This window comes from Urocampus carinirostris, chromosome 11 (assembly GCF_059441175.1).
Source record: "Urocampus carinirostris isolate Australia breed hairy pipefish chromosome 11, RoL_Ucar_1.0, whole genome shotgun sequence".
NCBI classification, from domain to species: domain Eukaryota; kingdom Metazoa; phylum Chordata; class Actinopteri; order Syngnathiformes; family Syngnathidae; genus Urocampus; species Urocampus carinirostris.
This window is the reverse complement of record NC_142359.1, coordinates 6,424,561-6,438,910: the sequence shown is the minus strand read 5'-3', so window position 1 is coordinate 6,438,910 and position 14,350 is coordinate 6,424,561. Positions and strand designations below refer to the sequence as shown.

Sequence of the window (14,350 nt, the reverse complement as noted above, 5' to 3'; positions counted from 1 at the left end):
ACATAAAGTCTCGAAAGACTACCAGGTCACAATTACAACATCCCCTGCTCTGAAACCTGCTTGTTAGTCCATAAAACAAGCAGTGGTGGACTGCCAAGGCCTGGAAGGCCTTCTCTGCGGTCCTAAAAAATATCACAATCATATGATGTTGATTATACTTTGCCCATGATGTTTCAGAATTGTCAGTCAGCTTCCTTTCGTTGCTTTTTCACTGGTTGCGCTGTTTCTAGATGTGTGCTTTCATATTGAAGCATGTATCCATTAAGAATTCAGCTATTACTTGTTGTCAGGGTCAGAAATCTACCTATAGGCCTTCACAATTGGTTCTGCAGGCCCCGAGGCATTAAAAAAGTGACGAAAACTGTTTAGCCAATAAGATTTTGAGTTGGCGATCCCAGGGCCATCAAATGTTACGACCAGCACAAAGGGTAGACCCAATCGCGTAACGTTTCCCGCAAGTTATTTGAGATAAAGAGGAAGGGCAGCGCCCGTCATCCGGTGCTCGCTGGATCCGGGAAGCAAGCCGCTCACACAATCGGATACACAACTGTATTTAATCACATTTTTTAGTGGAAGTACAATGTTGGCAACAAGATTGACTTGGTATAGTTGGAAATTATTTGAATGCAACACAAATGTGTTCTTCCTTTTCCCTGTTTTTTTCAAAAATGTTTGTAATTCCTTTAAAAAAATCTCATTGTGATTATTTTTCCTAGCTGTTACTTTTTTCTTTGTGTTCTTTATTTAATTTGTTTTCCTTTGTTTCTTTCTTTTTTCTGTCTTTTTTTCTGAATTTTTCTTCCTTTGTTCTCTCCCTTTTGTTTCTTTTTTCTTCAGCTTCTCACTACTTTTTTATTTTGGTATTTTTTTCTTTATTGTTCTATTCCCCCATTTCTTTAAGTCATTTTGTGCATAATTTTACATAACATTTGGTCATATAGGGATGGAAGAAGCAAAAACAACCTGAAGAGCCATTTAGGACTGGAAAGAGCCGGTTCCTTTTAGTGAGCCGAGCCGAAGAAGCCGGTTCTCGAAAAACTCTACCGACTTTACTCAACTTCGTTCTACTTCGACCTTGACTTCAAAATACCGCATTTAGAACACGTTGTCAGGGGAACCCTTGTATTTTTACCTTCATGCACTGTAACTTAGACTTAATTCGCTTCTTAATTAGCAATTTCGAGCCCTGATTTTTGTGAGCTGGCTAGTTTTCCTTGTGCGCGGAAAAGCTCTGGGTAGTGTGCAATTGCGCACACACGCAGCTTAGAGGGAACATTGGTCTTATGATAATTATTGATGTTTTTGTGGATTTTTCACAGCCGTAGCTGCATTGAATGTTTTGTATCCACTTAATAGTTTTGAAGGGTTCCATTGATTCAGACGTAGCACTCCTGAAAGCTTCGGTGTAAAATGCACAGCCCGCCACTGAAAACAAGCGTTGTGAAAAAAAAAAAAATGGCACCCAATGACAAGTAAGTGTGACATCATCTTCTCTTTTTGTGTGTTGTCCGGAGTTGGGTTGCATCAGGAATAGCGCCTCCACCTGCTGAGGATCATTGAAGAGCAATGGCAGAACATTTGGGAAGAATGGACAATGACCGAAAGGCCATTGTTCGTCCATTCTTCATTGTTCCCCTTCATAACGGATCTCTCGAACTGCATTCCTCCCTCATTTGATTGAAGAAAAGCTGAAAATGTACAATCTGCTCATCTTATTCTCTCACTTTTGTTTTATGACCCACGGTGGAGGGACAGTGTCAGGGCAGGTCATATGTCAGGCCTGGTCTCATGCCAGTGCATTCTTGGTGGTTTTATCTTGCCGCTGATATAAAGGGGCCCTTTGTCAGAGAGGGTCCATTTTTGGAAGGCGTTTGACTCTGGGAACACTCCTCGGGCGATACAGACAAGGTAATGACTCGATTTTGGACTTTAAATAAGACCGATTCTGGATTTGCTGGAGTTTTTAACACTCCTTTTGTTAGTTTTCAGGTAACACATCCCTTGTTGGTGGGTCAGACGCGTCTTGGGTCTTAAATCAGCTGTAAAATAGACTAAAAACAATCACCGATCGTCCTTTGTTTCTCTTAGTTACCATGTTAGGCTTAATTATCCGTGAAAATATTGTTTTTTTTCTATTTTTGTTGTGGGTCTCTTGGCCTTTTCTCTGCCATTGGTGAATTGAATTGTCTTTATTTCCATTAATATCAACAATGTGAAAGACTTGTATGCAACAAGATTAGAAATGACCAGGGTTGGGTAGGGTTACTTTAACTGGATTACTTTCAATGACTTTTGGATTACTCCAATACCAAATATGCCAATAAAAGACAAAATAAACTAAATATGAATCAAATGATGACTCACAACACGTGGTAAGCTTTCTCTCCTGGCTTTGATCTCTTTGATCTCCGGCAAAACGAACATAAAATGCGACCAGGGTTGGGTAGGGTTACTTTAACTGGATTACTTTCAATGACTTTTGGATGACTCCAATACCAAATATGCTAATAAAAGACAAAAGAAACTAAATATGAATAAAATGATGACTCACAACAGGTGGTAAGCTTTCTCTCCTGGCTTTGATCTCTTTGATCTCCGGCAAAACTAACATAAAATGCGACAGAAACAAAATAAAAAAATAAATCCAAACAGCTTGCCAACATCATTTTTGCCGTTCCATGTATTCCGTTAATCCCCAAGCCTGCACAAAATTTTATCTTATAAATGCAATACACTCCTGTGGTCTACCAGTACTACCCCTGCGATCCACCAGTAGATCACGATCTACTTAGCGAGCACCCCGGGGTTGAAAACTGGCCGAAGTTATAATAATAGTGCAATGAAAGTACAGGGCCTCGTAACAGTAGTGCAGTGAAAATAAGTGCAAGTGTCAAGACCAGAACGGAGACAGGACCCACTTGCGTTGCGTTTCTCACAAGTTTTATTGGAAGAAAGAGAAAGGGTTGCGCCCACGATCTGGTTCTAATTAGTCCTCCTCTTATTTAAGCTTGTCATTCTCGTTAACACCTTGTCAGTCTGTCAGCGAACCTCTGCACATGCAGAGTGGGACTTCCGTGACGAGGGAGGGTGGCGTCGGGAACCAGAAACGAGTCAAAAAGCCAGGAGACGGGAGTAGACGAAGTCGGGGGGCCAAAGTGAGTCAAAAACCCGGGAAAACAGAGTATGCGAGGTCAGGAGCCAAAACGAGTCAAAAACCCAGGAAACAGACGGGAGCAAAAACGGGCAGGAGTCAGAGTCAAAAAGCTTGCCTAGTGTAACTGAGGTTCGTAGACGGTCCGACAAACGGTAGCAGAAAGCCGGGGGTTTAAAAAGTGGCAGGGAGCCAATCACCGTTTGAGGCTGTTGGTACCAGAGGAGCAGGCACAGGTGCCTTGCATCAGTAATCCTGACAATAAAAACTAAAACAATACAACAAAAATACGACAGATATACGACAAAAAAATCTACTATGGAAATATTACAAATATATAACAAATAGACAATAATCAAACAAAAACTTGTCTCTTCGAATAGAAATATAACAAGTCGATGTCTCTAGATTCATTCATAATTTAAGAAATTGGATAATTGGAACACAACATTGCCCGTTACTCCAAATAGTTGCCCATCCCCTGCTCTATATGTTACTCAAAGGTAAAACAGTGACTTCACAGAGGCACGAATTATTGTAAGTCAAATACTATTTATATCTTATTATTAATATTATTATTAACTATCGGATGAAAAAGCTCTCAAATACTTGACAAAGCTCTGAAAGAAGGATAAGACAAACACAAAAATACTATTATAGCATTTTGGTTTTGGTTTAAATGTAATAATCGTGTTTGTACATGTAGTGTCCTCGATAAGACACAAAGTTAAACTATCAAAGAAGGAACGTAACTACAGTGGGCGAGGTATTGAAGCTTTAATACCTGTCTTTGGACGGTGAAAACCGCAAAAGTACAATACAATGCATTAGGACCATGTGCCGATGAGTTCCAGTAAACAGAGTACATAAACTTTATATATTTATAAACTATATAGTTGTTTATTCATAGTATACACTTTTTTAGATATTTACCTTGTTAAAACTTCAACATGGATGGAGATGGATTGGACATATAACAGTCCTGTCAGCCATTGTCTGAGTCTCCATTTATGTTGAGCTGGCGGAGCCGGAAGTTGCACAACAAACCCAGAATCGGTATTATTTTGCTACCCTCTTCAACCCAAAGCTAAAAAAACACAAAATATCTACACTTCTTAATAAACTTACATCCATTTTGCCTTGTATTACATTTTCAACATGCTATTTCTTAAAGAAAAACCGTTGCCGTAAGGGCAACACAGTACTATTAATATGCTAACCACAAGCAGGTAATTGAAACCACTTAATGTTTCTCAAAGGCAGAACAGTTACCAAGTACAGCAGGGGTGTCAAACTCATTTGAACTCGGGGGCCACACGACATAACAAACATTCTGTCGGGGGCCGGACTAGTAGTTTAAAGAGAAAGAAAAAGAGAGATAAATAAATAGGAGAAAGAGTGAGGGAAAAAGAGAGAGGGCGTTACAAAGAAACAAAAAGAGAGAGAGGGAGAGAGCGTGAGAAACAGAAGATAAAAAGTCGTGAGAGAGGGGGAAATGAAAGGGAGAGGAGTAAATAAATCCAAAGAGAAATAGAAAGACAGAAGGAGAGAAAAGAGAAAGGAAAGCGCGAAGGGTAGGAAGAGAGAAAGAGAAAAGAGAGAAAAGGAAAAAGGAAGTTAGAGGAAAAGAAGTTAAAGAGACAAAGAGCAACAAATGAAGAGAAAAAGACAGACACGGAGAGTGAAAGAGACAGAGACAGAGTGGGAGAGTGGAAAAGAAAGAAAGAGAGAGAGGGAGGGAGAGAGAGAGAGAAAGAGTGACATAGAGAGTGAAAGAGACAGAGACAGAGAGTGGGAAAAAAAGGGGTGGAAAAGAAAGAGAGAGAGAGAGAGAGAGAGAGAGAGACATAAAGAGTGAAAGAGACAGAGTGGAAAAAAAGGGTGGAAAAGAGAGAGAGAGAGAGAGAGAGAGAGAGAGAGAGAGAGAGAGAGAGAGAGAGAGAGAGAGTGACATAAAGAGTGAAAGAGACAGAGAGTGGAAAAAAAGGGTGGAAAAGAGAGAGAGAGAGAGAGAGAGAGAGAGAGAGAGAGAGTGGAAAAAGGGGTGGAAAAGAGAGAGAGAGAGAGAGAGAGAGAGAGAGAGAGAGAGAGAGAGAGAGAGAGAGAGAGAGAGAGAGAGAGAGTGAGTGACATAAAGAGTGAAAGAGACAGAGAGTGGAAAAAAAGGGTGGAAAAGAGAGAGAGAGTGTGAGAGAGAGGTATGAATACAAGTACAGTGTATTTGTTCGAGGCACCCGGCTTTGGCAACATCAAGTTGACATATTTCAACCTGCAGCTCGTTTTTCTCTTGCGCTTCTCTGAGTGTTGTCTCGCGGGCCGGATTCAATCCCATAGCGGGCCTGATTTGGCCCGCGGGCCGCCTGTTTGACACCTGTGAAGTACAGTATCATTTGATTTTTTTTTTATTGTTTCTTGCAGATGCAGACCAGGACAGCAATAAACGCCAAATGGGATAAGGTAGGAATTCACACGAGGCTAATACTCCGTGTTGGGAATAAACGGGACACGCTGTCCTTGTTATGAGCGTACACCGAATAAAACAAGCTCGAGCTTATCTTCCCCTAAGTCCTTTTTGTTGTTATCAGCATCTACGTAAGCGTTCATCCTATGAATACAACTTTTATCTGTTCTCTCTCCTTTTGACTCACCGTTGCTGCTTCTGTGTTTCGGCCATATATGACGAGCATGGCTGACGGAAGTGATAATGGATTAATAGATTAGTGTTTACTATAAAAAATGCTTCCAAATTTCTGAATACCATTTTGTGATGTATAATTGTTATCAGGGTTGGGTAGGGTTACTTTAACTGGATTACTTTCAATGACTTTTGGATGACTCCAATACCAAATATGCTAATAAAAGACAAAATAAACTAAATAGGAATAAAATGATGACTCACAACACGTGGTAAGCTTTCTCTCCTGGCTTTGATCTCTTTCATCTCCGGCAAAACTAACATCAAATGCGACCAGGGTTGGGTAGGGTTACTTTACCTGGATTACTTTCAATGACTTTTGGATTACTCCAATACCAAATATGCTAATAAAAGACAAAATAAACTAAATAGGAATAAAATGATGACTCACAACACGTGGTAAGCTTTCTCTCCTGGCTTTGATCTCTTTGATCTCCGGCAAAACCAACATGAAATGCGACCAGCGTTGGGTAGGGTTACTTTACCTGGATTACTTTCAATGACTTTTGGATTACTCCAATACCAAATATGCTAATAAAAGACAAAATAAACTAAATATGAATAAAATGATGACTCACAACACGTGGTAAGCTTTCTCTCCTGGCTTTGATCTCTTTGATCTCCGGCAAAACTAACATAAAATGCAACCAGGGTTGGGTAGGATTACTTTACCTGGATTACTTTCAATGACTTTTGGATTACTCCAATACCAAATATGCTAATAGAGACAAAATAAACTAAATATGAATAAAATGATGACTCACAACACGTGGTAAGCTTTCTCTCCTGGCTTTGATCTCTTTGATCTCCGGCAAAACTATCATAAAATGCGACAGAAACAAAATGAAAATAAATCCAAACATAATTTTTGCCGTTCCATGTATTCTGTTACTCCCCAAGTCTGCACAAAATTGAGTCATTTTATCCATATTTAGTTTCTTTTTCTCTTTTGTTAGCATATTTGGTATTGGAGTAATCCAAAAGTAATTGAAAGTAATCCAGTTAAAGTAACCTTACCCAACCCTGATTGTTATATAGTGTTTTTTCCCCTTATACATACAGTAAATACTTGAACATATGAACCCAACAGTGGTGGGCCGCCAGAGCCTGTAAGGCCTTCTCTGCTGGCCCAAAAATATATAAATATATCTAGTTCTATTTTGTCCTATTTAATAATTTCAAAACGTCTGTCAGCTTCCTTTCATTGCTCCCCCTGGTTGTGCTGCTTACAGATGTGTCCTTTAATACTCAAGCATTTAGCCACTTACATTTGAGCTAATATAGTTGCCAGTGTCAGAAATATGCCCAAAGGCCTTCAGAAAGAGATCTGCAGGCCCTCCTAAGGCATAACAAGTAACGAGGAAACTGTGGTTTTATCACGAAACCAGAACAGACCAGTGGACCCCAGAGCATTCGTTTTAGTCTTTTCATTAAGGAAGCGTTCAGGGCTTGCTGGAGACGTGATGGTTGTCAGACGTCAGGAGCGGTGCCGGGGAGATAACTTCGGATCGGGTGGTCAATCGGGGTGCGGATTTTAGGCAGGTCGTGTTTACCGGGGCTGGAGAAGAGATCAAAACGTGGGACGGAAACAGGTCGGATCGGAGGCAGAGAGAATCGAGTTCTAAACGAACAGGATATTGGGAGAAACACACGGAGTTACAAGAATGTACGCTCTGACACTGCTCTCTGGGCACAGGGCGCTTAAGAGAGGAGTGCCAGCCAATCAGAAGGCGCCACATGATTGCTCCAGGTGATCTGAGTTGGTAATCATGACAGGTTTAGCCATCCAGATTTCGAGTTGACTACATCAGGGCCTTCTTGCAGGCGTATGGAAATATCAGCTAGGGGGCAGTAATACACAAAAGTCTAATATCTATTATCCTTCTATTCTACTAGATTACAATAGCATTTATTTTTTTCACTCTTTTTTTATATACTGGGCAATTTTATTGCCATGCAACTCGGAATCTCTGAAAAACCCATAACAAATATTGACTTTTCAGTGCAATAACAAATTAACTATCATATACAAGAATTCATTCTACGCCTGTTGTTATGTATTCCTAAAAACACAGGAAATATGAATTAAAATATTGACAGATGTATGAAAAAAGATTAAAAAAAAAAAACAATTTTAACCTTTATACTCAACAAAATTAAAGTCAACATCATAGAATCCAGCTCCCGACCTTACTGTGCGGAGTTTGTATGTTCTCCCCGTGCTTGCGTGGGTTTCCTCCGGGCACTCCGGTTTCCTCCCACAATCCAAAGACATGCATTTCAGGTAGATTGGCCGGTCCAAATTGTCTCTAGGTGTGAATGAGCGAGCGAGTTGTCTGTCCCCGTGTGCCCTGCGATTGGCTGGCAACCAGTTCAGGGTGTCCCCTGCCCACTGCCCGATGATTGCTGGGATGGGCTCCAGCACCCCCGCGACCCTACTGAGGATAAGTGGTGCAGCTGATGAGCTGATGAGATCATAGAATCCTTGGAAAAAACGTGCATATTGACCAATCAAAAGAGAAAAAAAAGCGTCCCGAAGGGAACTGGCTTTTGATTGGTGGGAAGCCGGCTCCTGATTCGTTCTTGAATAACACTATGAAAAGCCTAGGTGTGAAATGCACGGCCCATTACGGGAACCCGATGAATTCATAGGGAAAACTCAATCCCAATTTTTAATAACATTTTTTTGTATTTTGTACATTTTTATATTTAATATTGATTTTGATTAAAACGTTCACATTTAGGCCTTGCATTTGATATTTATTCTCTAAAGTTACCTAAGAAGAGATACACATTTTTTTATTTATTTTTTTACCTTTTTTGTAAACATTTTTTGACCAAGCCATTTGCAAATGTAATAATAAAAATAACAATAGTAATAATAAGAAGAACTAGCTTATTCAGTCATTTGTTTTTCAAATAGTCATTCGCAAGAGGGTAGTATTAGAATTAGTAGCCTAAAATTATAATGCTGTTATACAATTTTAATGACATGTATTATATTATTATAACTGTAGTAATTGTGTGGTAATTCGTTTGTATTCAATTTCTGTTCAACAAAATCAATTTAAATGAATAATAAAAATACAATTTATTAGTATTATATTATTATTACTATAGTAATTGTCTGGTAATTTTTTGTATTCCATTTCTGTCCAATAAAATCAATTTAAATGAGTAGTAAAAATACAATTTATTTAGTTACTTGAGAGTGACATCATGATGATTTTTCTTTGTTTGTATTTGTTAGTGTAGCCTGAAAATTATGGAAATAAAAAGAGGTCTGCTTCAAGTACATTCCATACACCACCCTAAACCCCAAGAATGATAAAAAATTAACAGTTTGTTCTAAGAAATGTACGTATTTGCACGTGCATCCTAAACGAGCTGACAGATGCCGCAATGATTGCGCAAACCAGGAGATGGCGTAAGAGAGTAACAAAGTTACAAATTTCGTCATGATTCGTCAATTGCCCTCACCTGCGCTTTTCAGCCCCAGCTGCCACTCGTTCCCTAATTAGTCCTCCTCCTATTTAAGCTTGTCATTCTCGTTAACGCCTTGTCAGTCCGTCAGCGAACCTCTGCACATGCAAGGCAAGCATTTTTGACTCTGGCTCCCGTCCTGTTCCCGTCCTGTTCCTGTATCGTGCTCGATTTCATCCCCTGTTTCCTGTATCGATTCCCTGTCCCTGGCTTCCCGATTGTCATCGGTTACCTGACCTTGTCCAATCTCTGACCACGCTCCGTTCTCCCCCCCTGGCTACCCGACTTGTTTGACTTGTATTCAATTTCTGTTCAATAAAATCAATTTAAATGAGTAATAAAAATACATTTTGACGTCATGCTATTTTTTGTTTGTTTGTATTTGTTAGTGTAGCCTGAAAATTATGAAAGTAAAAAAGGTCTGCTTCAAGTACAGTCCATAAGCCACCCTAAACCCTAAGAAAGATGAAACAGTTTGTTCTAAGAAATGTACGTATTTGCACGTGCATCCTAGTTGAGCTGACAGATGCCGCAATGATTGCACAAACCAGGAGATGGCGTCAGAGAGTAACAAAGTTACAAATTCCGTCATGATTCGTCAATTGCCCTCACCTGCGCTTTTCAGCCCCAGCTGCCACTCGTTCCCTAATTAGTCCTCCTCCTATTTAAGCTTGTCATTCTCGTTAAAGCCTTGTCAGTCTGTCAGCGAACCTCTGCACATGCAAGGCAAGCATTTTTGACTCTGGCTCCCGTCCTGTTCCCGTCCTGTTCCTGTATCGTGCTCGATTTCGTCCCCTGTTTCCTGTATCGATCCCCAGTCCCTGGCTTCCCGATCGTCTCTTGGTCCGATTTCCGACCATGCTCCGTTCTCCCGGTCCGGCTCCCCGACTTGCTTCTGATCTCCAACCACGCTCCATTCTCCCGTCCCGGCTGCCCGACTTGCTTCCGATCCCCGACCACGCTTCACTTGCGAGGACTTCCCCGTTCCTCCTGCCTAGCGAGCATCAGATTTCAGTTTTTTCCTCCCCTCCTAACCTCCCTGATCTCTCACAAAAGAATTGTGTGAAACGTTACGCATCTGGGTCCACTTCTTGTACCGGTCGTAACAAATTAATTACAGCTCCTTATACATAGCATCTTTAATTCCACCTATCCTTTCTTTGCAGCCGAAGTCGAAGATCACGGCTTCCCGCAAGCTCTCCTTGAAGGTGAGACCCGGGTCACATAACAAGGTGGAAACCCGGTGATGAGACTTTTTTCCATTCCAATCAGATGCTCCTCCTGACAAGAGCCTGCGAGGACCTGGAGAGAGAGAGGCAGGAGCGAGAGATGGAGAAGGAGCGCTACCTGGAGGAGAAGCTGCCTCCCCTGCACCTTTCTGGACTGTCAATGGATGAGCTGCAGGTACAAAAGTCAAAACGACCAAAAAAGCTGAGAAAAATCCCAAACCCTAACCTTGACCTGAATGGGTCTATACTCCTTAGGACCTCTGCAAGCAGCTGCACTCCCAAATCGATGTCGTGGATGAGGAAAGATACGACTGTGAATACAAAGTCAATAAGCATAACATTGACGTGAGTTTCTTTCTGTGTAGTTTTCTCTGAGGTCATGGGATCACATCCAGCTACCTGCCTTCCTGTGCGGAGGTTGCATGTTCTCCCTATGCTTGCATGTCATGTTAATTGGCCGGTCCAAATTGTCCCTAAGGTGTGAATGAGCAGGTGAATTGAATGTCTCTGTGTGCCCTAAGACTGGCTGGCAACCAGTTCTAGGTGTCCCCTGCCCACTGCCCAAGAATAGCCGGGATGGGCTCCAGCACCCCCGCGGCCCTACTGAGGATAAGCGGTGCAGATAATGGATGGATCAATGGAAACGATACGGTTTCTCCACAAAAGACTGTGGTACCAAACGGAAGCTTTAAAGTCTCATTTCTCATCAGCTACACCGCTTATCCTCAGTAGGATCGCGGGGGTGCTGGAGCCCATCCCAGCAATCATCAGGCAGTGGGCAGGGGACACCCTGAACTGGTTGCCAGCCAATCGCAGGGCACACAGGGACAGACAACTCGCTCGCTCATTCACACCTAGGGACAATTTGGACCGGCCAATTCACCTGAACTGCATGTTTTTGGAATGTGGGAGGAAACCGGAGTGCCCGGAGGAAACCCACGCAAGCACGGGGAGAACATGCAAACTCCGCACAGGAAGTCTGGAACCCACGCAGGAGGTTCCCAAGACATGAACTAACCACTGCACCGCCGTGCTGCCCAGCTTTAAAGTGCCTATCCCTATTCCATATTTTATAAGAAACCTCACCTGGCGACAATAGACATAGAAATCAATTATAGACCATTTGCACGATTACCTAATCTAAGTTATGCATTTCCGATCTTAAAGATTCGTGAGCTGAAACTGAAAGTGCAAGACCTGGGAGGCAAGTTCAAAAAGCCCGCCCTGAGAAAAGTGAGGGTGTCTGCCGATGAGATGATGAGAGCCCTCCTGGGTTCCAAGCACAAGGGCTCCATGGACCTTCGCGCCAATCTCAAATCCGTCAAAAAGGAGGACGTTAAACAGGACAAGGTATGAACTCCGGTCTTGAAGTCAAACCCCTAAAACTGCTTAAAAATAGCCGCATGATAAAATAAATAGAAGAACACGCTTAGACCAACCTGTGGAAGCAGCAAATGCTTTATATTCATTGCCTGACACGGCCGAGACACTCCATATCCATGTTGTCTTCAAACCACTCGAATATTTCTTGGTAATATTCACAATGGTGTTTTGTAAAAAATCTAAAATGACCAGGATTCAGAACTCTTTCCCTGTAAAGTATGTCTTTATGTTTTCCCCATTGATTTAATTGTTCCTGTACAAGCCACGCCCCCTCCCCACATGCTGCCTACTATACACTACTAGTACTATAAACTAACCCCTGGATTTTTACTTTGGCACCCCCAATCATTCTCACAATTTTACCTTAAAAATCAATCGCTCTGATCAACAATTTCAGTTACTTAAAGCATATTGCAGACGCAGTGATATTTGAGTAGTGAAATTAACTTGTATGGTATTTTGTTGAAAGACTTTTAGTTGCTGTCTCTCGCAACGTGATGAACGAACCAACCAGGCAGAAGAAGAGAGAACGAGCTATTGATCAGCTCCTATTCTCATATAGACCAAGGACACTTGACCAAATCATGCCTCTTTGGGTGTGATGTCAGATATCTGAGATCACCAGTATTGGATGACGGTGTTTTAAGATGCTAAACTTGTTAGAAAATTGCGTACGATGACAACGTTATTTTATCAATACATTGCCTTGAATGTTTTGTTACATTCAAAACTTCATATTATCAGATTTCATTATGGTACATGGTGAATTGGTACATCCGGGAACTGTCCAAAAACTGATGTCATTGTTCCATCCATTGCAAAGTGAGTTATTTTGTGATGTCAGATATCTGAGATCACCAGGATTGGGTGACGGTGTTTGAAGATGCTAAACTTGTTAGACTGTTGGACCTACAAGAATGCACTATGCAAATCAGATTCTGGCACCGCAAGTAAAAGTAATGTGAAGGAGAAACCGTCATAGATCAGAAAACACTGTAGCTTTTGGATATCCGCTTACATACGTATATGAAATTCTTATCAAAAATCCACCCCACCTCCTCCCGTGTCCTCACAAATAACACATGAAATTCCGGAGTTTGCTTCCTCAAATGAAGTTAATTGGTCGGGTTAGATTGCGCTTTAATACTGTTAGGAATTTAATATTGAAATGTACTGTTTACCAAATTGTTCGAATTAGTTATCTGACTCCATTAACCAAACACAACCTACACGCTCGTTTCTTGATGGGAAAATATGGACAAGAGCGACTGTGAATACAAAAATGTAACTAAGTGAAATGGAATTTATGGCCGAATTAGCCGAGTCTCCGTCAAGCCTCCTATCTCGATCTGCTTCTCTCCTCGGCCCACGTTTTTTCCGCAAGATGGTGTGCCGCCTCCTCCCATGGGCGTGCCAATGAAAGCCCCCACGTGGGGTCCGCCCCCTCGCCTCGGTGTCTGGAGAAACTCACAACAACACAGAGCGTTTCTCAAAACAACGCCTGATGTCTTCGTCGGAGACAAAATTCCCCAGCCAAAACATTCCGAGTTTGGAACAGCTTGACCTGAAGCCCACTCAGTGAAAATATTCATTGCACTCGATAGATGTAACTTGTATTTAATCGTATAAAATCCTTTATAGTAAAATGTATAAAATCCTTTAATACCCCCGGGCCTGCCATCGCCAACTGTGGATTTTCTTCTCCCTGCAGGTACTTACGAGCGAAGTGGGCGACTGGCGTAAGAACGTGGAGGCCATGTCGGGAATGGAGGGGCGAAAGAAGATGTTTGACACCGGCGGTGCCGCACAATGAACACAATTCCAAAGCTTGGGGACCTGATGTGGAAAATGTAGGAACGAGCCCTCATTTTTAAAGGACATTTTTCCAATCATTTCAGGATCCCTTTTGTATTTTTTATTGGCCAATAGAAAATAAATAGTAGTTTTTCCTCACTCGAAATAGAGTTTTTTTGTGTTTTTTGTGCATCCTTACAGGTGACATCATCATACCCATCAATCTGACTCAATACTCCCCTAATTAATGATTGTAATTCCCTTTAATTATTCATAATGATTCAACAAATACAACACGGTGTCACGTTTGCGGAAGTGGACCCAAACGAAGAGAAGGGGAAGCTCGAATGGAGGCAAGGGTGCTCAAAAAGGATGGTATTTATCAGGGGTGTCAAACTCATTCTCTCGGGGGGCCGGAAGAGTAAATTAGAGAGAAAGAAAAAAGAAAAAAAGAAAGGGAGAGAGGGAGAGAAAGGTACACAGAGAAAGAGAAAAGAATGAGAGAGTGTGAGAAACAAAACAGATTAGGAGAGAAATAGTAAGAGAGGGGTAAAGAAAGAGAGAGAAAGAACAAAATCCAAAGAGAAGGAGAGAAAAGAGAGAAGGGGAAAAAGA

The 14,350-nt window shown here is 41.5% G+C and overlaps 1 protein-coding gene across 1 annotated transcript; it reads left to right on the top strand.

Annotated features, from left to right (window-relative positions):
* Positions 1-1,735: 1,735 nt before the first annotated feature.
* tnni1d (troponin I, skeletal, slow d) lies at positions 1,736-13,895 on the top strand. The gene is made up of 7 exons (XM_088346772.1): positions 1,736-1,908; positions 5,570-5,608; positions 10,496-10,537; positions 10,602-10,733; positions 10,814-10,903; positions 11,726-11,908; positions 13,653-13,895. Exons 2-7 carry the CDS (start codon positions 5,570-5,572, stop codon positions 13,752-13,754), a joined length of 588 nt encoding a protein of 195 aa, XP_088202898.1. The 5' UTR covers positions 1,736-1,908; the 3' UTR covers positions 13,755-13,895.
* Positions 13,896-14,350: the final 455 nt, after the last annotated feature.